This window comes from Schistocerca gregaria, chromosome 2 (assembly GCF_023897955.1).
Source record: "Schistocerca gregaria isolate iqSchGreg1 chromosome 2, iqSchGreg1.2, whole genome shotgun sequence".
NCBI lineage: Eukaryota > Metazoa > Arthropoda > Insecta > Orthoptera > Acrididae > Schistocerca > Schistocerca gregaria.
The window spans coordinates 146,594,490-146,620,474 of NC_064921.1; the positions used below are offsets into that span (position 1 = coordinate 146,594,490).

Below are 25,985 nucleotides of genomic sequence, written 5' to 3' on the forward strand. Positions count from 1 at the left end.
AGCGATCGGTTTGTAGGTCACGTACTGAGGCATCAAGTGATCACCAGCTTAGTATTGCAGGAAAGATTGGAGGGTAAAAATCGTAGAGGGAGACCAAGAAATGAATACGCTAAGCAGATTCAGAATGGTGTACGTTGCAGTAGTTATTCGGAGACGAAGAGGCTTGCATAGGATAGAGTAGCATGGGGAGCTGCATCAAGCGAGTCTCTGGACTGAAGACCACAACGACAACGACAACAGCTATTCGTTTAAGATATAATAGTTTATTGATTTAATGGTGGATTGTATTTGTTCAACGAAATCTGCCATCAGAACTTTTGGTAGATGTTAAAAGACAGGACTGAGGAGGAATTGGTTCACTCTGACAATGCAATCGCCTATGTTCAAAAAAGCTGAATGTCAATGTTAGAGATTGCATTCTACTTAAATCTACATTTGAACAGGCGTAAATGCAGCTCTCCACCAAATGTATTGAATCAAAAAGAAAAACTGTGGCAATTAACAACAGATAAACCATCGACAACATCTGTTCGTAACCAAAAGTTGTTATGTAATAGTAAAGATTTTGATTCAATTGTAAAGACAAATAGACAGAGAGTGGATTGTATAGAATCATACAGAATCAGTGTGATACAGTATATATTGGTCAGTCAGGCAGTGCTGTGGAAGTTAGGTTATCTAAACAAGAGAGAAGCTGGAGATTAAGGAAGAAAATTTCAGTCTTTGCCGTACATTGTTTTAACAGAAAACCTTTTGTATGCTGTAGAATGTGAAGTTTAACATATGAATATCAGAAATGCGGTCCTACTGGAAATACTGAAAATCAACAATCTCATGACACAAATTGACAGCTTAGTATTAAAGAATCAGACTCAATTTCCTTTTTCCCAGTTGTTAAGGTATATTTTAATTACAAATACCAGATTCAAATCGTAAAATCATTTTGTTTCTCATCAGTTGTTAAATGAATCTCCACTTAAGAAACTTTGTTCCCCTCCCTTTTTAGTTAATGCTATTATCTCTATGTGACAAAGAAACAATATGTTCGAATGTAAGCACTGTACATCATTTTTTGTATCTTCTGTGCAGTTGATATCTGCGAAAGTTGCACATCATATTACAGTGCTTGCGACATTAAATTATGCCCTAAAAATGCCCAAAGAAGCCAAAAGTCAGCTCATGACCAAATAAATATACGGCCTACGAACCCGAAAGCCAGTTCACACATTTTTGCAGAATATTAGGAAGCGTTTTTATATTTTAATACGTTTTGATGCTCTGCCAAGCAAAGAAGGAAAATTCAGTTAGCAAATCTTTGATAGTTTGACAATAGAATTTGTAACATCCCTGCAAAATATGTGATAGCCAGGCCGTGTCTAAAGCTCTTATAAACATGAAATAATGTCCTTACCATTATTCTCAGTTTAGCAGTACCGACAACATTTAGCTAAAGGTATATGGATCACTCAGTTTCACTGCGATAACTGTCTTACTACGTGACTGTCACAGCATCAGACGAAGGTATATTTGGCAAGGCAGTGAATCTGGGTTGTTTATCATTTTGTGAACAAGATGTACTCAAAAATGATCAAAGATACATTACCTCTGTACATCTGACGAATAAAGTCGATAATTCTTCAGATCGATCTCAATTGAAGACTGTCATTGAGATAGAATTAAGTAAATCAGTGAAGCAATTTTCCGTTGAGTAAATATTGACATTATCTCTCTGAGACTACAGTAATCATTTATTCACATTTTTCCAATAAATTTATAATTGGTTTCGATGACAATTTCGTATTTCTACATTCCAGGTTTTGATTACAAATAATCAACTTTAGTTATGCAAACGTATTTAATCAGTGGAATATATATATTGAAATAAACTGTTCATTCAATAAGGTAGACCTCAATAGCTCAAATATTAATGATCCAGAGAGACATTTCATTTATTCTTTAGTACATAGTTACTGTCTGACATTAAGAGTTCTGAAACTGTTGCAGAATGTAATACATAACAAACAGCTTCAGATGCCCGTTCTATTATTGGCATAAACAGTATTGAAAAGAGACTTGTCATATTCTGCCTCTACCAGTTATTTGTAAAAATTTACAGAATTAGTGTCCTTCCTGAACAGGTCTCTTTTGCTCTCCTATAATTATGACACAGAAATGTCCCACAGTTGATACTGAATCTGCAGAGGACATGGATGATGATTAAATAAAGGCTGTAAATATACATGAAATTAAATTCAGGTAAATTTTATTCTGCAATTTATTTATTATATATTAAATGTTTTAAACATATGTGTGGCATGCTGCAATATATTTCAGTTTAGTAAGTATATGTGTGTCTACCCATAACAGAAGTGACGTCCTGACGTACTTTAGATGTCATCAGCATCATTTTCTCTTTACAACTCTAAGTTGGAGCCATTACAGCCATCTGCAAAGCAATAGCTGTTTTTGTACGCTAACCGACCATGCTTGGCACAGCATCCCAGCCTGGTGTCGCTGTCGTTACATGAGCAACATCGCTCTATGCTATCTGGATCTAAACAAACACAAGAACACCATTAAAAAGGCTCATTATGCAACTATTCTGTCAAGCAAGGCGCCGAAGTTCCCTGTGCATTGCCTGTCATCTGCAGCCAACACAAACAAAAACACGTCATCATAACAAATGCTCATCATGCACTCTCTCCTACCCTGTATCACTCAAGTCACAACACTGAGGGGATACACGTTGTTACTACATGTGCAGTATTGCCGGATACCATCTAAAAGCAACACAAACATAAATAAAACAGCATTAGTAAGGTTCTTTATATAATCCTTGTCGCCCTGTTCCATGTGGAAGACAACCCTCCAAACTGGAGGCGCCATCCCTGCGTGTACAAGATCACTGTGTGTCATTTGGAACCAATATAGTCACAGACATAAGAGCAATACAAAGTTTCATTACATAATCCCTCTGGCTCACATATCGTTAAAAAGAAAATACACTTAAACCATTCTATTAACAATGAAAAATGGACCCCAGGTATACTTTTTTTCACAACTCTGTAGACTCTACCAACGAAACTGCAATTCACTCCTTCTCCTAGACAAACGGATCTGCGTCAGTATTTATCCATACTGTCAACTCTACCTCTTTCCTCCCTATGCTATTCGCTATGAGGGTGAGGTGAAAGAAACGCTGTATCATTTAAGACGTACAGAGGCGAGTGAGTGCACCGGGGCTTACCCCAGTTGATTACTAACTGCGCAACATGATTGTAATGCGCCAGTGCTTAACATACAAACGACTGCATTTTAATCTAAGAATGAACTTAAAAAATGGTTCAAATGGCTCTGAGCACCATGGAACATAACATCTGGGGTCATCAGTCCCCTAGAGCTTAGAACTACTTAAACCTAACTAACCTAAGGACATCACACACATCCATGCCCGAGACAGGATTGGACCCTGCGGCCGTAGCAGTCGCGCGGTTCCAGACTGAAGCGCCTAGAACTGCTCGTCCACAGCGGCTGGCTAAAATTAAAAGTTAAAATAACTTTTCCAAACTTTGCCATTGTAGACTTAAGTATATTAATAATAACGTCGTAAGATCTCAGAATAATAAAATGAATATGTTGTTCAAAATATATTATCTTAAGAAAAAATAAATAGCACTGAATAATAAGACTACGAAGCTAAAAATTGTTCAGAATATACAAATGTTTGTCAGCACCTAAAAGCTACATGTCTCAACTTGATCAGATCAATATTTCGGCCAAAACTGGCATTTTTAAGAAAAATTGAAGATGCTAAATATTAGACTCCGAAAGACAAAAATTTGTATGTGATCTAAGTTACATGGGAAAACATTATATATGTTACACCAATAAGCATACTCCTTTTCAAGTTATTTACTAAAAACCAGAATTAGAACGAAAATGTCGTTATTCATGATAGATAAAGTATCATTTGTACTTGTAATAGAAAGTTCTACTTGTAGTACTCGATTATATTCATGCAATAATACAACTGTACCAAGTTTCAAGACTGTATCGTAAGTAATAATAAATACAAGTAATCACTAAAGAGGCAGTCCAGAGGTCACGTTCTACTGTCGGTTCCATTCTAAAAATACTAGCTGATAAAGTTTCAATGCAGTCGAGGTAAGACTTTGTCAGTAACATATGCAAACTTAACTCTGTTTGTATAAAAGTTAAGAGTATTGTTATTTGTTAATCCATGGAGATATTAATTAATAAATAGTCGATGAAGGGGCCATTTAATTACTGCCTGCTGTGCCTAGGGCCGTTGATGGCAGGTGTTCCGTTTGGCGGTCCGCTGCGCAGCTATATAACTGCAAGCAAAGAGACAATGGGAAGAGACACTTGGCACGGAGATATCAGTCTGTTCACGTCAGTCAAACACCTGAGTGCATTGTTCTCCGGATGACGTCAGGTTTGGGCCGACTTGAATGAGTTTTTGATAAAAGTAGAAAGTCAACTCGTGAGGACTGTACACCCTCCTGTATCATTCAGCTTTCACGGACGTAACTGTTTGTGTGCCTCCCATAGTGTTGTCAAACCCTCGTGGCAAGTAGCAAGGTTATTTTCCACTTTTAAGGCAAGCAGTTAACGTTTGTTGATTATAAGTCAGGGCGACAGACCATTTTACTTGGAACTTTCCACAGAGGTCGCCTCTGAACTGTTAACAGTACTGTATCCGATAGGTACAGAAGATAGAACACTAAGACATTTTGTGCATGTGAACTTTCGCAGAATATACCAGTCAGTTCAGACTCAAAACTTTTATTTATAGTCATGGTTCCTGATCCTGCTGAGTAAACAGCAAGTAAGAATATTTTCTTTCAGTGAGCACAAAGAGGAATGTGGACTACCGGACTGGAAATTAAGGTCAGTATGTTCTCCATCGCCTTCTGGCTGATCGCTAAAATAGTTTTAAGACTCTTGTTAAAGGAGAAAGTAAGTTAAAAGCACGCACAGACAAGTTAAACTTTTTTTATAACGAATAACGGAGATTATTAGACTATTACCCGCCGCCCCACAAGAGTTTCTCCTCTAAATACCAATTTTCTTTTTTCATTTTTGCTTCATACCATGTCCACTTGCGTCACCCGGTCCACAACCCAATTTCTGCCTCCTAATATCCACTCTTCTCCCATGCAACTCTGTATTGTTCACTCGATCACCATAGATTTCCTAATATTTTGTCATTTAAAGTCCATCTCCCACCGCTATAAATCAAAGTTGGCAATAAATACACTGAATATAAACTTCAGTTTTAACAAATATCAGAAGTGTGTTGTTTCAATCTTATGTATTTTGAAAGAAGTACTTTAGATTATTGGGACACTTCTGTTTGCTTCTTCCCTTTTGCATGAGGCCTTATCTTTAAATTATTAATAGACTCAGAGCTAGTTTTATGAAGTCAGCGTTACTTTCTACAAATTTGTTTCCATGTTTTCTTAACACATTGATCTTGTGTTATTAGGACACATTTGAAGCCCTTCATTCCCAATCATGTTCTTTTGAGATCTTCCACTGTTTGTTGAAGTTTATCTGTACTAGAGGAAACAGCAAAAAGAGTGGTTCAAATGGCTCTCAGCACTATGGGACTCAACATCTTAGGTCATCAGTCCCCTAGAACTTAGAAGTACTTAAACCTAACTAACCTAAGGACATCACACACACCCATGCCCGAGGCAGGATTCGAACCTGCGACCGTAGCAGCCCCGCGGTTCCGGACTGCAGCGCCAGAACCGCACAGCCACCGCGGCCGGCAGCAAAAAGAGTGATAATCGATTCTGCGCAACATACAGGGTGTAATATTAAATACGGAATGGTCACACGTTAAATATGACGCATCCAGTATTCTGCCAAACTCCAGAAGGGCAACTGTCAGCGCTTGTGGGTCTGTCAAACAGATTTAGTGGCAGAAGTCATGTATCACACCCTTGGCAAGCTACCGCCAAGAAAGATGGTAGACGAGCTAATGTATTATCAACATATGTTCGCGTTCACAGCACCAAAACATTTACAGTGTTACATGACATCTAATGCTAAAAGCGTGACGGGCTACTCAATTAAGCTGACATTTATATAGGTCTCATACAAATCACCAAAGGTACAGGAAGTCGAATAAAGATATAACACAGAAATCGTTCAAATTGATTACAGTTGACAAAAAAATGGTACAACATGAATCAAAATGTCAGCTTAAGGAGCTCATCAAAACACAGGTGGAGGTTGTAATGGGACACTCTTCTCTAATATTACCTTTTTTTGTAGTAATAACCGATATCATTTATACTATCGATTCTTGTACATCTGGACATTCTCAGCTGTTTAACTAAATGAATTTCATATGATTTTGTATACGATGTATTATATTTCAGGCTAGAATGTATAAAAAGAAATTAATTTGTTACAATCGATATGTATGAGTTCTAACGGTTAAAACTACTCTTCTTTCAAAAAATGTTTGAAACTACGAAATGTCTGGCATACTTAAAATTCATAGTATTAATTGCACAATCTGACGCTAATTATTAAATTTATTACTCTATTCATTTATAAAATAATGTTATATCTTGGTGATGCTTCTTCTTTTGTTAAGAAAGTTTGTGAACTCTTTTGTTTTGTAATCTCTTTGGAATATTGTGAGTACCGCAGAATGTAGGAGCATTGGACATGGCTCTGATGGATGCAGACGAATTTCTAATCTTGTCAGCAAAAATGTGAATTTATGTTCCGAATCGGAAATTGTATAGTCGGTGTGATGTAGAAGAACGGCATAAAACAAAATAAAATCATAACAACAGACAGCACTTTATCAGTTATTAAGTCATCTTCAACTCAGTAAGTCAAAATTTCAGCCGCAAGAATGTACCTCTAGACGCACGAACTAGAGCCAACGACAAGAGAAAATGCAGATAAGTTAAAAGTTTTACATTTGCGCATGTTACGCTTCTCGAAGCTTACGGAACTTGTGCAGCGAGAGAGAATTTTAATTGTGATGTGTGGAAGGGTAAGATTACAAGAATCTTTTTCACCAACTAAATAACTCATTGAGATATGTCGAGTACGAGCAGAAACGGTATGACAATAAATTAATGTATACATGGAAGACTTCTATAGTCACTAGTAACTACACTTTCTAATATATCCATCACAGTATTTACAATGTAAGTTTTCCGTAATTTATTACGTTAATTCTAGCCGGTGATTATACACACTACCCCAGTCACCCTTAATTCAAATTTTATAGAATCTACGATAAAAGTATTTGCACTCACGGAACGAACGGTTCATTTTACAAAAAGATAAGATGCCACGTTTCTTTTAAAGTCTTAAACACTGATAATCACTAGATGAAAGTGTGCTCCCATCGTGATAACCTTTTGTAAACTGTGAGTGAACTATTAACCGTAAACCCCCGACAATAATATATTTTACTCATCACATAAGTGTGCATCTGTACCTGTAACTCCTAACTTTTACGATTGTAGAATAACTGTACTGGTGAATAATCTGAGCCTAATGAGCAGCCATGAGAGGGAGTGCAATTTACGGCTGTACAAAAACGATCAGAAACTGGAGTGGAATACTTGAATTTGGGACCATGAATTTCTGAGAATGTACGTTTGGAACACGGCACTATATGTTGCGAAATACGGACTGTGTAAAAACTGGAAGAGAAAAGAATCGAACGATTTTAGATGTGGTGACACAGAAGAATGTTGAAAATTAGGTGAACTGATGAGGTAAAGAATGAGGAGGTTCTCTGCAGAATCGCCGAGGAAAGGAATACAGGGAAAACACTGACGAGAGGGAGATACTAGATGATAGACCATTAGACCATGTGTTTAGACATCATGGAATATCTTCCATGGTACTAGAGGGAGCTCCAGAGTGTAAAAACTGTAGAGGGAGATAGAGTTTGGAATACATTCGGCATGTAGTTGAAGACAATGGATGCAAGCGCTGCTCTGAGATGAAAAGTTTAGCATAGGAGAGGAATTCGTGGTGAGCTATATCAAAGTGCACTTATAATATGTGCGTGAATAAAACGGTGAATGGTTGTTATAAGACCCCCAGTCCGGCAGATCTCTCTGTGCCATCCGCTCAGCTTCGATGAGCACGTTAAACATGTACCAGTCAGAAACTTTGACACCAATTCAGCCTCGAGGCTGCTGTAACGTTTCAAGTTAGACAAACAGCACAAACGGACTGTCGAAGGGGTTACCTTACCCACAGGCGCTAGAGCAGCCGCCTAGTTGATATGATGTTGAAATTTGTGAAGGTACAATTCTAAAGCATTCAGTTAAGGTGCGTGGATGATAGTGAGGTTGTTGCCGCACTTGGGTGGGGGGAATCTTAGAGGAACTCTGTGACGTTTTATTCTCGTTGTAGTCTCCACCTCTCCTTCGTTCTTCCATCTATTGTCCACATTAAACAATGCCCAACCCAAGTAATATATAAACAAAGTCCATCATGAAGATTTGAGAGGAGCGAGATTATACCAAACTTTCAAGATCACTTAGCTTGCTTGTCGAGATGGCTTCCGTAATTCATGTCTAGTGGTCTGATTCTTGAAGCTAAAAATCTGACATCAGGTCCACAGGGTTGGTTTGAACAAAGTAGGCTGGAAGATTGTTGTTCAAATTTTTTACGTAAATATATTTTTGACTGGTTTTCTCGCATTTTAGTATATCATAGAGTATTTTGATTTTTCACATTAACAAAGCCGAAATTACATGCTTCGCATCTATTACACAAAAATATGTCCGATCACGTCAGAGGCAAGCTTACGACTCTCACACTCTACGTGGAAATAACGATATTCCCAAGCGTTTAAAATTTTTCCAAACAAGTGAATTCCTACTAGATTTCGTTGCATTATTAATTTAGATTATTATTTCGTAAATGAATTTAGAAATAAAGATGGTAAACAGTATATGATTGCGTATCTTATAATATAAATTTTAACTGTGCAAATTATTCGTATTTTCAAACGTGTCTAAAAAATGACTAACTATACATTCCGAACTAGTACTTATCGATTATTGTTGTTGTTGTTGTTGTTGTGGTCTTCAGTCTTGAGACTGGCTTAATGCAGCTCTAAATGCAACTCTATCCTGTGCAAGCTTCTTCATCTCCCAGTACCTACTGCAGCCTACATCCTTCTGAATCTGCTTAGTACATTCATCTCTTGGTCTCATTCTACGATTTTTACCCTCCGCGCTGCCCTCCAGTACTAAATTGGTGATCCCTTGATGCCTCAGAACATGTCCAACCAACCGATCCCTTCTTCTGGTCAAGTTGTGCCACAAACTCCTCTTCTCCCCAATTCTCTTCAATATCTCCTCATTAGTTATGTGATCTACCCACCTAAGCGTGAGCATTCTTCTATAGCACCACATTTCAAAAGCTTCTATTCTCTTCTTGTCCAAACCATTTATCGTCCATGTTTCACTTCCATACATGGCTACCCTCCATACAAATACCTTCAGAAACGCTTTCCTTGCCATTGCCAGTCTACATTTTATATCCTCTCTACTTCGCCCATCATCATTTATTTTGCTCCCCAAATAGAAAAACTCATTTACTACTTTCAGTGTCTCATTTCCTAATCTGACTCCCTCAGCATCACCCGACTTAATTCGAGTACATTCCATTATCCTTGTTTTGCTTTCGCTGATATTCATCTCATACCCTTCTTTCAAGACACTGTCCTTTGCGCTCAACTACTCTTCCAAGTCCTTTGCTGTCTCTGACAGCATTACAATGTCATCGGCGAACCTCAAAGCTTTTATTTCTTCTCTATGGATTTTAATACCTACTTATGAAACTGACAGGTAATTTTCACATCTGTCAACACCTGCTTTCTTTGGGATTGCATTATTATATTCTTCTTGAAGTCCGAGGGAATTTCACCTGTCTCTTACATCTTGCTCACCAGATGGTAGAGTTTTGTTAGGACTGCCTCTCCCAAGGCTGTCAGTAGTTCTAATGGAATGTTGTCTACTCCCGGTGCCTTGTTTCGACTTAGGTCTTTCAGTGCTTTGTCAAACTCTTCACGCAGTATTATATCTCTCATTTCATCTTCATCTACCTCCTTTTCCATTTCCATAATATTGTCCTCAAGTTCATCGCCCTGTATGGACCCCCTATATACTCCTTCCACCTTTCTGCTTTCCCTTCTTTGCTTAGAACTGGGTTTCAATCCAAGCTCTTGATATTCATGCAATTGGTTCCCTTTTCTCCAAAGGTCTCTTTAATTTTCCTGTAGGCAGTATCTACCTTAGACCTCATGAGATAATCTTCTACATCCTTGCATTTGTCTTCTAGCCATCCCTGCTTAGCCATTTTCCACTTCCTGTAGATCTCATTTTTGAGACGTCTGTATTCCTTTTTGCCTGCTTCACTTACTGCATTTTTGTATTTTCTCCTTTCATCAATTAAATTCAATTTCTCTTCTGTTACCCAAGGACTTCTACTAGCTATCGTCTTTTTACCTACTTGATACTCTGCTGCCTTCACTACTTCATTCCTCAAAGCTACCCATTCTTCTTCTACCGTATTTCTTTCCCCCATTCCTGTCAATTATTCCCTTATGATCTCCCTGAAGCTCTGTACAACCTCTGGTTCTTTTAGCTTATCCAGGTCCCATCTCCTTAAATTCCCACCTTTTTGCAGTTTCTTTAGTTTTAATCTACAGGTCATAACCAATAGATTGTGGTCAGAGTCCACATCTGCCCCTGGAAATGTCTTACAATTTAAAACCTGGTTCCTAAATCTCTGTCTTACCATTATATAATCTATCTGAAACATTCTAGTATCTCCAGGGTTCTTCCATGTATACAACCTTCTTTCATGATTCTTGAAGTAAGTGTTAGCTATGATTAAGTTATGCTCTGTGCGAAATTCTACCAGGCGGCTTCCTCTTGCATTTCTTAGTCCCAATACATATTCACCTACTACGTTTCTTTTTCTTCCTTTTCCTACTGCAGAATCCCAGTCACCCATGACTATTAAATTTTCGTCTCCCTTCACTACCTGAATAATTTCTTTTATCTCATCATACCTTTCATCAATTTCTTCATCATCTGCAGAGCTAGTTGGCATATAAGCTTGTACTACTGTAGTAAGCGTGGGCCTCGCGTCTATCTTGGCCACAATACTGCGTTCACTGTGCTGTTTGTAGTAGCTTACCCGCACTCCTATTTTTTATTCATTATTAAACCTACTCCTGCATTACCCCTATTTGATTTTGTATTTATAGCCCTGTATTCGCCCGATCAAAAGTCTTGTTCCTCCTGCCACCGAACAACAATAATTCTCACTATATCTAACCTATCCATTTCCCTTTTTAAATTTTCTAACTTGCCTGCCCGATTAGGGGATCCGACATTCCACGCTCCGATCCGTAGAACGCCAGTTTTCTTTCTCCTGATAACGACATCCTCTTGAGTATTGCCCGCCTGGAGATCAGAATGAGGAACTATTTTACCTCCGGAATATTTTACCCAAGAGGACGCCATCTTCATTTAATCCTACAGTAAAGCACCATGCCCTCCGGAAATATTACGGCCGTAGTTTCCCCTTGCTTTCAGCCGTTCGCAGTACGAGCACAGCAAGGCCGTTTTGTTTAGTGTTACAAGGCCAGATCAGTCAATCATCCAGACTGTTGCCCCTGCAACTACTGAAAAGATTGCTGCCCCTCTTCAGGAACCACACATTTGTCTGGCCTCTCAACAGATACCCCTCCGTTGTGATTGCACATACGGTACGGCTAAGCGTATCGTTGAGGCACGCTAACCTCCCCACCGACGGCAAGGTCCATGGTTCATGGGGAGACTTATCGATTATAACATCGAAAGTAAAATATTTTATAAAGTAATTCCTTTTGATAAAATTTAGCTTAAAATATAACATACTATTTATAAAATGAAATGAAAGTTTTCAGAAAAACGACTGATATACTGACCTGTCCAAAATTCGAAATATAGTACTGGTATCGACAATAAAGTTGAGAAAAAGTAATGCTAGATGAGCAAGTCCCGTTACACCGTAAATGTTAATGTTGCACTTCCACGTAATCACGGCACAGGATGGCGGGAAACAGGAGGGCTGAAAAGGCGAAAGTACCCTTTGTTGCTTCGGATAACATTCAGATTTCGTTGAATGGTGTTTAATGGTCCCTAGATTTTCTAAAACCTATACAAGAGCGAAAATAGCGGTCGCGATGCTCTGCAAAGGGCTGCGAGCAAGTCAAGAGAATGCAGTCGCGCAATGTCATTAGGGAAGGGCAGAAACGTCCTAGGGTGTCATCAGTATCCAAGGTGGTCATGAACGCCAACCTGTTTCTCACTGCACCGCAAATGTCGTTTGCAACAGCGAAATGTGTGGGAATCAATGCTTCGATTCCCGGCCGGGTTGGGGATTTTCTCTGCCCGAGGACTGGATGTTTGTGCTATCCTCATCGTTTCATGATCATTCATTGAAAGTGGCAAGAATGGACTGAGTAAAGATTGGGAAGCAAGCAGACACATTTATTATTTGTTCATACACAGAAATGAAATTCATTGTATTAAATCCGTGGCACGAATACAAGCAAAACCTATTATCAATTTCTACAAGAACGCTCGTGTGCAATGACGAACCATCCACAACATTTCATTAACGTCTTGTCATTGTCAATAAATTTATTCACCATCTTTGATCGTTGTTGGATAGTATCAATCCTTCACACGAAACACAGGCAGCTCCTACTCTACATACCGAGCGGGGCGGCGCAGTGGTTAGCACACTGACCTTGCATTCTGGAGGACAACGCTTCAAACCCACGTCCGGCCGTCCTGATTTAGGTTTTTCGTGATTTCCCTTTATCGCTTGAAGCAAATGGCGGAATGGTTCCTTTGAAAGGGCAAGGCCGTCTGCCTTACCCATCCTTCCCAAATCCGATGGGACCGATGACGTCTGTGTTTGGTCCCCTCCCCAATTCAACCAACCAGCCTGTTCTGTCTTCCCACAAGAACGACCGTTAGCTCATCGACTGTGCAGCCAAGTCCACGTGTGATCTTGGAAATCAATGGCTCCAAATCAGTCACCAACTATGATCATTCTTGGATTTTATATTACAATTTCACACTCAAAACCTTACTGATTTTCATTTAGTATGCAGGTGGTCGTTTCTCCGATCAGAACTGCACGCTTGGCACCGTGGAGACAAAGGGCAAACAGAAAAAAATAAATCAGGGAAACTAACGTCACGTGCAAAATTCTTTAAATACTTCATACTATCCACACACCCAATTGATAAACTGAAGGTGATCACTCTTTTTCACAAGGCTAGGTTGCACAAAGGGAAATACTCTCGCTATCAATAAAAATCATATGAATTCTGGAATTTAATAAAATGAAATATGAACTTAAAACTAGATTACAAAGGTCTCCACGCTCACGTTTGAATCGTGAACTCTAACTATCCAATACACTCGCAAAACAATTAAAAAAGCGGTCATAACGTGAGCCTAGCTGTGATGATGCTGGAAAAGAACGGATTACTGACATAATCTATTATATACGTCATGCTTCTGTTACATCAGGAAACTGTTTGACGGAGACCAGCTCATATTCCGTCCATACTCTCTGCCATCTGGAACCTGACTGACGAAAAATGGTGGAGCACCCCTACGGGTTTCTTTGCTCATCCGTGAAGGAAAGGGTAAGACTTGTCACCATCCCCCGTATACTTTCGCACTATTGGTGCATCTTTGCCAGTCTTCCTAAGAGACATTTGTGGGCACCAGACGAAACAAAACACACATCTTTTTCATTACAGCTGTTGTACTCTCAAATCACACCCAAAACCAACATTCTTTCTGACTTTTAAGAGCAACATAACAGGACTGGAAAGAGGATGTGCATTAATACATAATCAGATAAACATAGTGGGGTGCACATCTTCAACAGAGCTTTTCGGTACCAGAGCAAGTAGTTACAAATACCATTCTGTCATTACCAATACAGGAATTCGGGATACCTTGAAATGACGTAATGGGACGGAACAACCAGGTCCGTCTCAGTGTTACACCTTTAAAGTAAGATTATAACATTTTATGAGTACATTTAGCACTATATACATTCTCAAATTCAGTCAATAATTACATGAAATACTAAAAAATGAGCTTTTTGTGGTCCCTCAAGCTACAAAACATGTAACCTGCTGCTGTGTCCGTGTCAGTGAAACAGATTGGTGAGAATCTCACCTCTGAATTTTTTCTTGACGCAGCTGTACTCTCCCGGACATGTCACCAGCAGGTCCGCAGGACGGTTGAATGGATCTGCACAGCGAGAATCCTTTGTGGAATCGCAGACGTAGCACTTGATGGGTATATTGTCATCGTCTGAAACATCTGAAAAAATTTCTGTATGTTTGATTTAATATTTCAAGTATACATATTGGAATAGTCAGCCTTTTAGACCATGCATAAATTTTGCACAGCTCTTCTCTCCTGGGTCCTAATGGAAGTGGTTAGTCGTTGAATTCCTCTGACTTTTTGTTTAATATTAAACATATATGTACGTACAATAACCAAGAGCAGACAGTAACAATGGAACACCAAGGAAGTAACAGTCACATTAAAAAGATAGTAAGACAGAGTTGCAGTTTTTCACAACTACTGTTCAAGCAGCAGCGACGGAAGTAACAAAGATTCAAGACTGGGATTAAAATTCGTGGTGAAGGGCTGTTAGTGCTAATACATGCTAAATGTATTGCTATCGTCGGGTAACTGAAGAAGGATTGCAGGACCTGTTGAATAGAATAACAAACCTAGTCAGTACAGAATATGGACTGAGACCAAATCATGTTGAGACGAAAGTAATGAAGAGTAACTGAAATGAAATTAGCGATAAACGTAACATCTCCATTGGTGTCCATGATGTAGAGGAAGTTAAGGTATCCCGATACGTCGGAAGCAAAATAATATATGCTTGACAAATCAAAGAGAAAACAAAATGCTGAAGAGCACACGAAAAGAGTGCGTTCACTGCCAAAAGAAGTCTATTAGTACCGAAACTAGGACTTAATCTGAGAAAGAAATTTCTGGGTGTGTACGTTTGGAGCACAGCATTGTATGGTGGTGAACCCAAGTGTGGGAAATATATCGAAAAGACCCATGGGATTTGAAGTGTCGTGCTATAAAAGAATATTGAAAATTCTATGAACTGATAAGAAACGAAATGAGAAGGTTCTCGTAGAATCGGAGTGAAACGGAAAGTGTGGAGACCACTGACAAGAAGAGGCGACTAGATGATAGGAAATGAGAGACCATGGAATAAATTCCATGGTATTATTTGTAGCAGTAGAGGAGAAAAGCTGTAGGGGGACGATAGAGTTTGTATTTGCGGTATTGTACACGCGTCGCGCTACTACACTACAGTCGGCAGTGCGAATCGTTCTCACAGGCATTACTGAGAGCTTTCTGCAATCGGTAACGACGTATGTGAGGTGCTGCTGAAGACCGCGCTTTCCCTGCCATTTTAGCACCATCATCACGCCGAGGTCAACGTAGTATAGAGCATGCAACAGCTTTTCCCCATTTCGATACCTTAGATATAGCAGTCAACAACATCGTTAAGAAACATGGCTTGTGAAGTGTCAGATGAACTTCTACTGTTGCTTATACATTGTACCTGAAGAAGACAGTTTGTCAATTAGTTCAGTAGGTAATGCTTTGCTAGTCCATGTTGGTTGTAAATTATCCAGTACTCCTGTTGCAATGTTAAGTAATTTATGTAATAAAGCGAACTCAAATATCATCTGTTACAGTTGCAATGAATCGTCTCCCCGGCCACTTTTAGAACCCACACTTGTGGCCGGATGATTGTACTTTCATCAGGTCACAACTGTAATATCCCCAAGAACTGCAGTTAAATTTAGTGAAACTAAACTTCTAATTGTTGTTGTTTACAGCACCCCTATCTCTGACTTCAGAGCTTTTGTGCTCAAGCTAGAGAGGATTCTTGGCTCACATTATCGGAAGTACTAGAAATTAGATATATGTGTGACTTCAATGTGAATTTTGTATATGACTGTGCAGGAAAAAGGATGTTGGTAGATCTCCTAAACTCGTATGATCTACTGCAGACTGCGTTTTTTCCAACTAGGTTACAGGGAAACAGTAGCACAGCCATAGACAATATTTGTATTCATTCTTCGTTACTAGGTGAGCATTCTGTTAGTAAAAGTGTGAATGGCCCTCCAGACCATGATGCACAAATTTTAACACTAAAAGGCCTTTGTACTCAAACAAATGGCATAAATAATTACAAACCATGTACGAAAGCTAATCCAATGGCAGTAGAGAGTTTCTTAAACCTCATTAAGGAACAAGAGTGGCAGGATGTTTATACTGCCGATGACATAGATGACAAATATAATGTTTCTGTAACACATTTCTCATGCCCTTTGAGAGTTGTTTTCTACTGGAGCGTTTTAAACGGTGTGCTAGCAGTAAAAGGCAGCGTGGGTGACTGACTAGTGGGATAAGGATATCATGTAGAACAAAGCGGGTATTATATCAAAATGTTAGAAATAGTGACAATCAAGCTACAGTATCCCATTACAAGTAGTACTGTAAGGTGGTTAAAATGGTACTAGGAAGGCAAAGAGTGTTTGGCACGAAAATAGAATAGCTAATTCATAGGATAAAATTAAAACCATATGGTCAGCCGTGAAGGAAGTGTCTGGTCAGCAGCACAAGGTCGACGATATAAAGTCAGTTCGCAGTAAAAATATTTCTGTTACTGATAAATCAGATGTATGTATACTATTTGACAATTATTTTCTGAGCATATGGGTGAATTAAATAAAAATTTAGTTTCTACAGGGAATCATACAACTCTCCTGGAAAATGCCTTTCTGAGACTGATGCCTGAAATACTATTCTGTGATAAAGACAAGGGAGAGATTGAGTCAATAATTAAATCACTGAAGACTAAGGACTCTCAGATATGATGAATCATCTAAAAGAATATTAAAGTACTGTGCTGCACTTGTTAGCCCTGTATTGAGCCATATTTTTAATTTTTCCTTTAGGAATGTTCAGTTTCCTGAACGGCTAAAGCACTCAGTAGTAAAGCCGACTTATAAAAAGGGAAAAGGGATAATGTAGATAATTTTAGACCTATTTCTATGCCATCAGTGTTTGCTGAAGTTATTGAAAAGGCTGCATATGTAAGGATAATTGATCATTTTATATCACACAAATTTCTATCAAATGTACATTTCTGCATTAGAAGTCGTTTAACAACTGAAAATGCTATATTCACTTTTCTCTGTAAGGTATTGGATGCGTTAAACAAAAGGTTTCGAACGCTACATATTTTTTTGATTTAACTAAGGCATTCTATTGTGTTGATCACAAAATATTGCTCCAGAAGTTGGATCGTTATGGAATACGGGGAGTAGCTCACACTTAGTTCATCTCTTACTTTAACGATAAGCAGCAAAAGGTTGTTATTCAGAGTGTTGAGAATGGCTGTGATGTGGGGTCTGAGTGGTGCACAGTCAAACGGGGGGGGACCAGTGTTGGGACCATCCCTGTTGCTTATTTACATAAATGATGTGCCAGGTAATTCTAAAATATATCTGTTTGCCGATGACACTAGCTTGGTAGTAAAGGATGTTGTGTGAAACATTGGCTATGTTTCAAATAGTGCACTTTATGACATACGTTCATGGTTTGCATGAAATAAACTAACACTAAGTCACAGTAAAACTCAGTTTTTACAGATTTTAACTCACAGTTCAACAAAACTCTACGTTTTAATTTCACAGAATGGGCATATGATTAGCGAAAATGAACAGTTCAAATCTCTAGGTGTTCAGGTAGATAGTAAAGTGTCGTGGAAAGCCCACGTTCAGGATCTTGTTCAAAGACTTATTGCTGCCATTTTTACTATGCGAACGGTATCTGAAGAAAGTAATCGTTCGACACGAAAATTAGTCTACTTTGCTTGTTTTTATTTGCTTATATCGTATGGTATTGCATTTTGGGGTAACTCTACCTATTCTAAAAGGATATTTTTGGCTCAGAAACGGGCAGGTTGCGCAATGGGTGGTGTAAGTTCGCGAACCTCTTGCTGACCCCTGTTCACTAGTCTAATTATTTTGACATTGCCCTCTCAATATATATTTTCTTTACTGACGTTTCTTGCTAACAGTATCAGCTTATTCCAGAGAACTAGCAGCTTTCACTCAGCTAATACTAGGCAGGAATCCAATCTGCATTTGGATCGCACTTCCTTGACTCTTGCACAGAAGGGTGTGCAGTATACTGCTGCGTCCATTTTCAATAAGCTACCACAAGAATTCAACAGTCTTAACAGTAGTCCACGCGCTTCCAAATCGAAACTGAAGAGTTTCCTCATGGGTCAATTCTTCTATTCTGTTGAGCAGTTCCTTGAAAAATTAAGCTAATTCGTATGTTATATTGTTGACTGCGTTTACTTAATCTTATGGCTTGACTCTTTGTGGGTTCATAAACAATTTATTTTATCTGTCATTACTTTTATGCTGTAACTTCATCTACTGACACTTTCCATGACCTTCGAGATTTGTTCCTCAACTTGTTCCTACGGAACTAGAAGTGTAAATAAATAATAAATAAATGAAACAATTGATAGTGTTTGCAGCAACTACTACTCTGAGATCCAAAGTTCGGCACAGAAGAGGAATTCGTGGTAGGCTACAACTACCCCTAAGAAGACCGATAACCTAAGAAACGTCTATTCCGTATGAACGACTGTGACGAGCACTTGTGGAGAGAAGCGTTTTCGATATGCTGTTGTGGGAGGGGTTTGGAATTTCACCAAAGAAATATGGTAACCATTTTATCTATGGAATGCATTACCTATAGTTGCGCTGTTTACATTGTTAGTTACACTGCGGTTACCTTCTCTTTATTATTGTTCGAAAGCCTACAGATGTTATTTCATTTTAATTTATATGTGGAATTTGGGAGTTATACAGGGTGATTCAAAAATGCATGTAAATATTTTAAGGGTGTATTTGTGAGGTAAATATAAGACAAAAATGTTCTATACAATTTTTGCTATACTTGGCTTATTACAGAGTTATGAACAAAACATGATAATACATTCAATACAACGTAAAATATTTACTTCCCAGAGTTCACAGTTTAATTACAGTGCATTTGGACTAAAAACGCAAACTGGTAAATAGACGTGACGTAACAAACTGAAACAATTCCTCGCGAATACTGTATTACTTTAGTTTCTGTTGATTGAACTAAATCAATGCAAAATAACTAAGGAAAATACGTGAAGAATTTACAGACTGTACTGTACTGTATTTGCACAAATCTTAATGCAATGCATGTTCAAAATGCTGTCCCTGAACTTGCAGACAGACCCGTGCTCGTCGCCGCAATGATCTCTGCACATTACACAGTCCGTTCAACTCTCCACGAATAATTTCACAACTACCTTCAATTCTTTGTTGTAGCACTTCTCTGTTCGGTACTGCAGAAGAATACACCAATGTCTTTAGTCGGCCCCATAAATAAAAGTCTAAAGGGTTCAGGTCAGGTGATCTGGCTGGCCAAGCAATTGGGCCTCCGCGACCTATCCATCGATGTGGATACGCATCATTGAGGTACGCCCTTACGTTGCGGCTGTAATGGGCAGGAGCACCATCGTGCATAAACCACAAGGTGGCTCGTGTTGCAAGAGGGACATCCTGTAACAATCCAGGCAATTCCCCCTCCAAAAATTCGCGGTAAGCGTGCCCAGTCAGCCTTGGAGGTAGAACATGAGGTCCGAGTAAGTCATTCCCCACAATACCACACCAAATGTTTATGGAGAATTGATGTTGATATCCACGCACAATTCTCGCGCAAGGATTCTCGACAGCCCACTGGTGCATATTATGCGAATTGATTACACCCGCACGAGTAAACATGGCCTCATCTGTGAATAATATCCGCCGAATGAACATTGGATCATTCAAATGACGCTCTTGTAACCACTGGCAGAATTGCTGACGGCGAGGATAGTCTGCAGGTGTCAATTCGTGCACTTTGTGCAGGTGAAATGGATGCAACTGTTGTCTCCGAAGCAGCCGCCATACAGTAGATTGTGGAAGTCGTACAGCTGCACTAATTTGTCTCGTACTGATGGCTGGATCTTGGTCTACCAGGTCCAAAACATGTTCCTCGACGTTCACTGCATGCTCAAGTGGTCGACCTGAATGTGGCCCAGGACGAATGCCATACTCCCGCATACGTCTGTCCACAGATACAAACGTCTGATGACTTGGTAACCGTCGTCTTGGAAACAGCTCACTGTACCTTCATCTTGCTGCAAGTGCGTTTCCATCTGCTGCACCATACACAAGGTGCATATCAGCATACTCACTGTTTGAGTACATCATGTGCACGAAACCTGTAGCCTTCCGACGATGAATGAACGACAGGAAGTACGTTTCCGTTACCAACAACATCAGCGCCATCTTCTGTACAGTAGGAGTAAACAGCAATTGCAAACACAAACAAACACTATTCATGCAGTTTCGAATCAACTGTTGGGAGATACGTATGTGCATTACGTACCAGAATATGGCATCCTGCTGCTTGCACTGACGTCGTTTTGATACGGACATGACTTTCGTATTTTAACGATAACTCTGGAATTAAACGTTTATGGAAAAACATTTATAGAACATTTTTGTCTTATATTTACCTCACAAATACACCCTTAAAATATTTACATGCATTTCTGAATCACCCTGTATACATGCAGGGTGTTCCACAATTCAGATCATGGGCGTCTACGGTTTGTAAAGGGAGTTTAGGTGATAGGGGTTTGATAAGGAACCCACTTTCAGAAGAAGATCGGATGTCTTTCAGGTCTGATGTATTACAATACAAACATAAATTGTGAGGAACGCGCTGAAATCTGTTCCTGTTGTGATTATGACGTCACACACCATTTTACTCTACTAAAACAGAAGCTACAAAAAATGGTACGTTCACAAATAGAAATGTTTACTGTGGTACTGCACGGAAATGCCATACTTTCAGCTTTGAGAAGAACACCATGCATCACGTAGAAGAGAAGCCAACGGCGAGTACTCGAAACATTTCTCACACAATGGGCTCATGTACAACACACTGGACAGAGGCTTATCGTCTCAGTTGTATGAGTACCGGGACGAGGATTGTTTGTAAGTGATCTTCAAACCTAGTTTATATCCGAATTGTACATTTTCGGACATAGTCCTTGTGAAAACTTTATCTTCCAAGTCCCTTCTACAATCTTTAGAAGTCTGTAATAAGAAATATGGTACAATAATGATGAATTACGCATGGGTTCGCCTCTATTGCATGTATAAAAATTACTGTTATGCTTTGACACTCAAGCACGCTTCACTACAATTTGGTTTGATTATCAATAGTTTTGTGGCCTGTTATGAGTTGGAACTTCAGACTATATAGTTAGGTGTGGAATGTTTTGAGAGCCACGGTTTTGGTTTGACGTCGTCAAAGTAAAACAATAAATAACCGTCAACTGGAAGCGTATCAGAAAAGTAAATTTGTGCAGTGAAAGCCGTGTGTAAACCACAGCAACATAACAAAAATGGCTCTGAGCACTATGGGACTAACATCGCTGGTAATCAATCCCCTAGAACTTGGAACTACTTAAACCTAACTAACCTAAGGACATCACACAACACCCAGTCATCACGAGGCAGAGAAAATCTCTGACCACGCCGGGAATCGAATCCGGGCGCGGGAAGCGAGAACGCTACCGCACGATCACGAGCAGCGGACGCAACATAACAAAACACAGCAACATAACAAAACACAGTATTCATAAACGAGCACGAGGAAATGCTTTCATAATACGAAACATAATCCATGAATAACAAACTACATCAAACAGTTCTCCACACCTAAGTTTCACAAACCTTTTGCCTATGTCTACAGGTCAGTGCAACTACACAGATGCACGTGTGGCACACAATCACATATCTTTCCCAACTCAGTACTAGTCATGTACTACAAGGGTATGGTGAATAACGGGCGTACACACTTTATAGATTAGATTATTAAAAGAAATTCAATATAGACGATATACTAACATATTCGCAGATGATTTGGCGCACTAACTTAGACCTGTAACTGATTTTTGTTGACAACCACAGGACACATATGTAAAATAGGAAGTAATATATATATATATATATATATATATATATATATATATATATATATATATATATATATATATATATATAATTTAAATAACAATAAAATACGGAGCAACTTCATCTGTATATACGTATTTCGGACAAATTTAAAAAAAAGAACCCACTGCGGATGCCGCAACCGTGGTGAAATATGATTACGTGTCACAGCAAGACAATAAATTGTGTACTTGCAAAAAGACGGTGCCATCCTTAATATACTTTATTATTTTCTGCAAGCCCAGAAACTGGGCTCAGAAATACAATATGATGGTGAGACACCCTGTATGAGTGTGTATTTCATAATACGTATGTTACACACTCTGACCACAATCTATTGGTTATGACCTGTAGATTAAAACTGAAGAAACTGCAAAAATGTGGGAAATTAAGGAGATGGGACATGGATAAACTGAAAGAACCAGAGGTTGTACAGAGTTTCAGGGAGAGCATAAGGGGACAATTGACAGGAATAGGGGAAATAAATACAGTAGAAGAAGAATGGGTAGCTCTGAGGGATGAAGTAGTGAAGGCAGCAGAGGATAAAGTAGGTAAAAAGACGAGGGCTGCTAGAAATCCTTGGGTAACAGAAGAAATATTGAATTTAATTGATGAAAGGAGAAAATATAAAAATGCAGTAAATGAAGCAGGCAAAAAGGAATACAAACGTCTCAAAAATGAGATCGACAGGAAGTGCAAAATGGCTAAACAGGGATGGCTAGAGGATAAATGTAAGGATGTAGAAGCTTATCTCACTAGGGGTAAGATAGATACTGCCTACAGGAAAATTAAAGAGACCTTTGGAGAGAAGAGAACCATGTGTATGAATATCAAGAGCTCAGATGGCAGCCCAGTTCTAAGCAAAGAAGGGAAGGCAGAAAGGTGGAAGGAGTATATAGAAGGTTTATACAAGGGCGATGTACTTGAGGACAATATTATGGAAATGGAAGAGGATGTAGATGAAGACGAAATGGGAGATACGATACTGCGTGAAGAGTTTGACAGAGCACTGAAAGACCTGAGTCGAAACAAGGCCCCCGGAGTAGACAACATTCCATTAGAACTACTGACGGCCTTGGGAGAACCAGTCCTGACAAAACTCTACCATCTGGTGAGCAAGATGTATGAGACAGGCGAAATACCCTCAGACTTGAAGAAGAATATAATAATTCCAATCCCAAAGAAAGCAGGTGCTGACAGATGTAAAAATTACCGAACTATCAGTTTAATAAGCCACGGCTGCAAAATACTAACGCGAATTCTTTACAGACGAATGGAAAAACTGGTAGATGCAGACCTCGGGGAGGATCAGTTTGGATTCCGTCGAAATGTTGGAACACGTAAGGCAATACTGACCTTACGACTTATCTTAGAAGAAAGATTAAGAAAAGGCAAACCTACGTTTCTAGCTTTTGACAATGTTGACTGGAATACTCTTTTTCAAATTCTAAAGGTGGCAGGGGTAAAATACAGGGAGCGAAAGGCTATTTATAATTTGTAGAGAAACCAGATGGCAGTCATAAGAATCGAGGGGCATGAAAGGGAAGCAGTGGTTGGGAAAGGAGTGAGACAGGGTTGTAGCCTCTCCCCGATGTTATTCAATCTGTACATTGAGCAAGCAGTAAAGGAAACAAAAGAAAAATTCGGAGTAGGTATTAAAATTCATGGAGACGAAGTAAAAACTTTGAGGTTCGCCGATGACATTGTAATTCTGTCAGAGACGGCAAAGGACTTGGAAGAGCAGCTGAACGGAATGGACAGCGTCTTGAAAGGAGGATATAAGATGAACATTAACAAAAGCAAAACGAGGATAATGGAATGTATTCAAATTAAATCGGGTGATGCTGAGGGAATTAGATTAGGAAATGAGACACTTAAAGTAGTAAAGGAGTTTTGCTATTTAGGAAATAAAATAACTGATGATGGTCGAAGTAGAGAGGATATAAAATGTAGAGTGGCAATGGCAAGGGAAGCGTTTCTGAAGAAGAAAAATTTGTTAACATCGAGTATAGATTTAAATGTGAGGAAGTCGTATCTGAAAGTATTTGTGTGGAGTGTAGCCATGTATGGAAGTGAAACATGGACGATAAATAGTTTGGACAAGAAGAGAATAGAAGCTTTCGAAATGTGGTGCTACAGAACAATACTGAAGATAAGGTGGATAGATCACGTAACTAATGAGGAGGTATTGAATAGGATTGGGGAGAAGAGAAGTTTGTGGCACAACTTGACTAGAAGAAGGGATCGGTTGGTAGGACATGTTTTGAGGCATCAAGGGATCACAAATTTAGCATTGGAGGGCAGGGTGGAGGGTAAAAATCGTAGAGGGAGACCGAGAGATGAGTACACTAAGCAGATTCAGAAGGATGTAGGTTGCAGTAGGTACTGGGAGATGAAGAAGCTTGCACAGGATAGAGTAGCATGGAGAGCTGCATCAAACCAGTCTCAGGACTGAAGACCACAACAACAACAACATGTTACACACTCGAGAAAGCCTTCATGATGCCGGCTGCGGAAGGTGATTTTTGATTGGATTATGTTTGGTGGGAGTACTCGTGCGTTTCGCGTTTTTCAATAGCTGATCTAAATAAACATCATGATTGGTAGGACAAGTCATGACATTTTCATGCTTAAAAACAATGTTACGCTTGAACCACTGAAGAATAGATGATACGCTATCCTGTGTTGCAGTATTTTGACTGAAGCGTATTCTGTTCACGTGGCCTAGTGTGGTACATACTGAAAGATATGGTGGGACAGAAGGCTAGGAGAACACAAAATCGAATGTGATGAGACAAAATTACTAATGAGTAGTTTATTCAGACAGCCACAACAAGAAGGCTGCTAAAAAGGTAAGCTTTTGGCCAAAAAGACTCTTCTGCAGTAGACAATACACACACACACTCTTTCACCTCAATGCAGCTGACACACACACACACACACACACACACACACACACTCTTTCACCTCAATGCAGCTGACACACACACACAAACACACACACACACACACACATACATACACACACAAGACCATTGTCTACGGCTGCGCTGTGTTTGCGTGAATGTGTGTGTGTATGACGCCTAATTCAGAAGAAGGCTTTTTGGCCGAAAGTTTACCCGTTGAGCTGTCTCTTTGTTGTTCTGGTTCCATTCCACTGTGCACTGGGACATACAGAAGAGAACGTGGAATATACTGCCTTGTCACCACACCCAGTTATGTGTTTACGGACCCTCTCAGGAGTCGTTGCGAAGTGCAGGAAGCCGTCAAATACGCCAGTGAAAACTTCGACTCACCGGACACGTCTGCCACAGCGACAGAGAGAAAGGCCAGCAGCAACAGTAGGCGCATCGTGTGAGACTGGTCCTCACCACCGGCAGACACTTGTTGTATACTGCGGCGAGGAGAAGTGGCGACCACCTTTGAACCTTTACACCGATAGCTGATAGCCTTCTGTCATGTAAAACGCAGAAGCCATCTTCGTCCGACCTGTAGCAGCTACTTTTCCTCCTGCCTATCAACGATTGAAGGACAAGGTCACCAACTTTGGAACTATTATTACTCTTCTGTCTGGTCTCATAAGTACCTAATTTTTCTTAAGTCATTACACTTTTAGCTAGTTACATGAATTCCATCTCTTACAACCTTTTTTCAACTTTTTGTCCCTAGATAACCACTACTTCCATTT

At 39.4% G+C, this 25,985-nt stretch overlaps 1 protein-coding gene across 1 annotated transcript; it reads right to left on the reverse strand.

Annotated features, from left to right (window-relative positions):
- Window positions 1-2,246: 2,246 nt before the first annotated feature.
- LOC126335606 (uncharacterized) lies at window positions 2,247-25,731 on the reverse strand. The gene is made up of 3 exons (XM_049999059.1): window positions 25,594-25,731; window positions 14,292-14,429; window positions 2,247-2,554 (listed from the first exon to the last, which is right to left on the reverse strand). The coding sequence occupies exons 1-3, from the start codon at window positions 25,646-25,648 to the stop codon at window positions 2,415-2,417; spliced, it is 333 nt and encodes a 110-aa protein (XP_049855016.1). The 5' UTR covers window positions 25,649-25,731; the 3' UTR covers window positions 2,247-2,414.
- Window positions 25,732-25,985: the final 254 nt, after the last annotated feature.

Excerpts from the sequence above, each read along its gene's own strand:
- LOC126335606 (XM_049999059.1), bottom strand. The coding sequence starts at position 25,648 with ATGCGCCTACTGTTGCTGCTGGCCTTTCTCTCTGTCGCTGTGGCAGAC. Across the intron at positions 14,430-25,593 it reads CGCTGTGGCAGACGTGTCCG|ACGATGACAATATACCCATC; the intron begins GTGAGTCGAAGT and ends CAGATGTTTCAG. Across the intron at positions 2,555-14,291 it reads CGTCAAGAAAAAATTCAGAG|ATCCAGATAGCATAGAGCGA; the intron begins GTGAGATTCTCA and ends GTGTTTGTTTAG.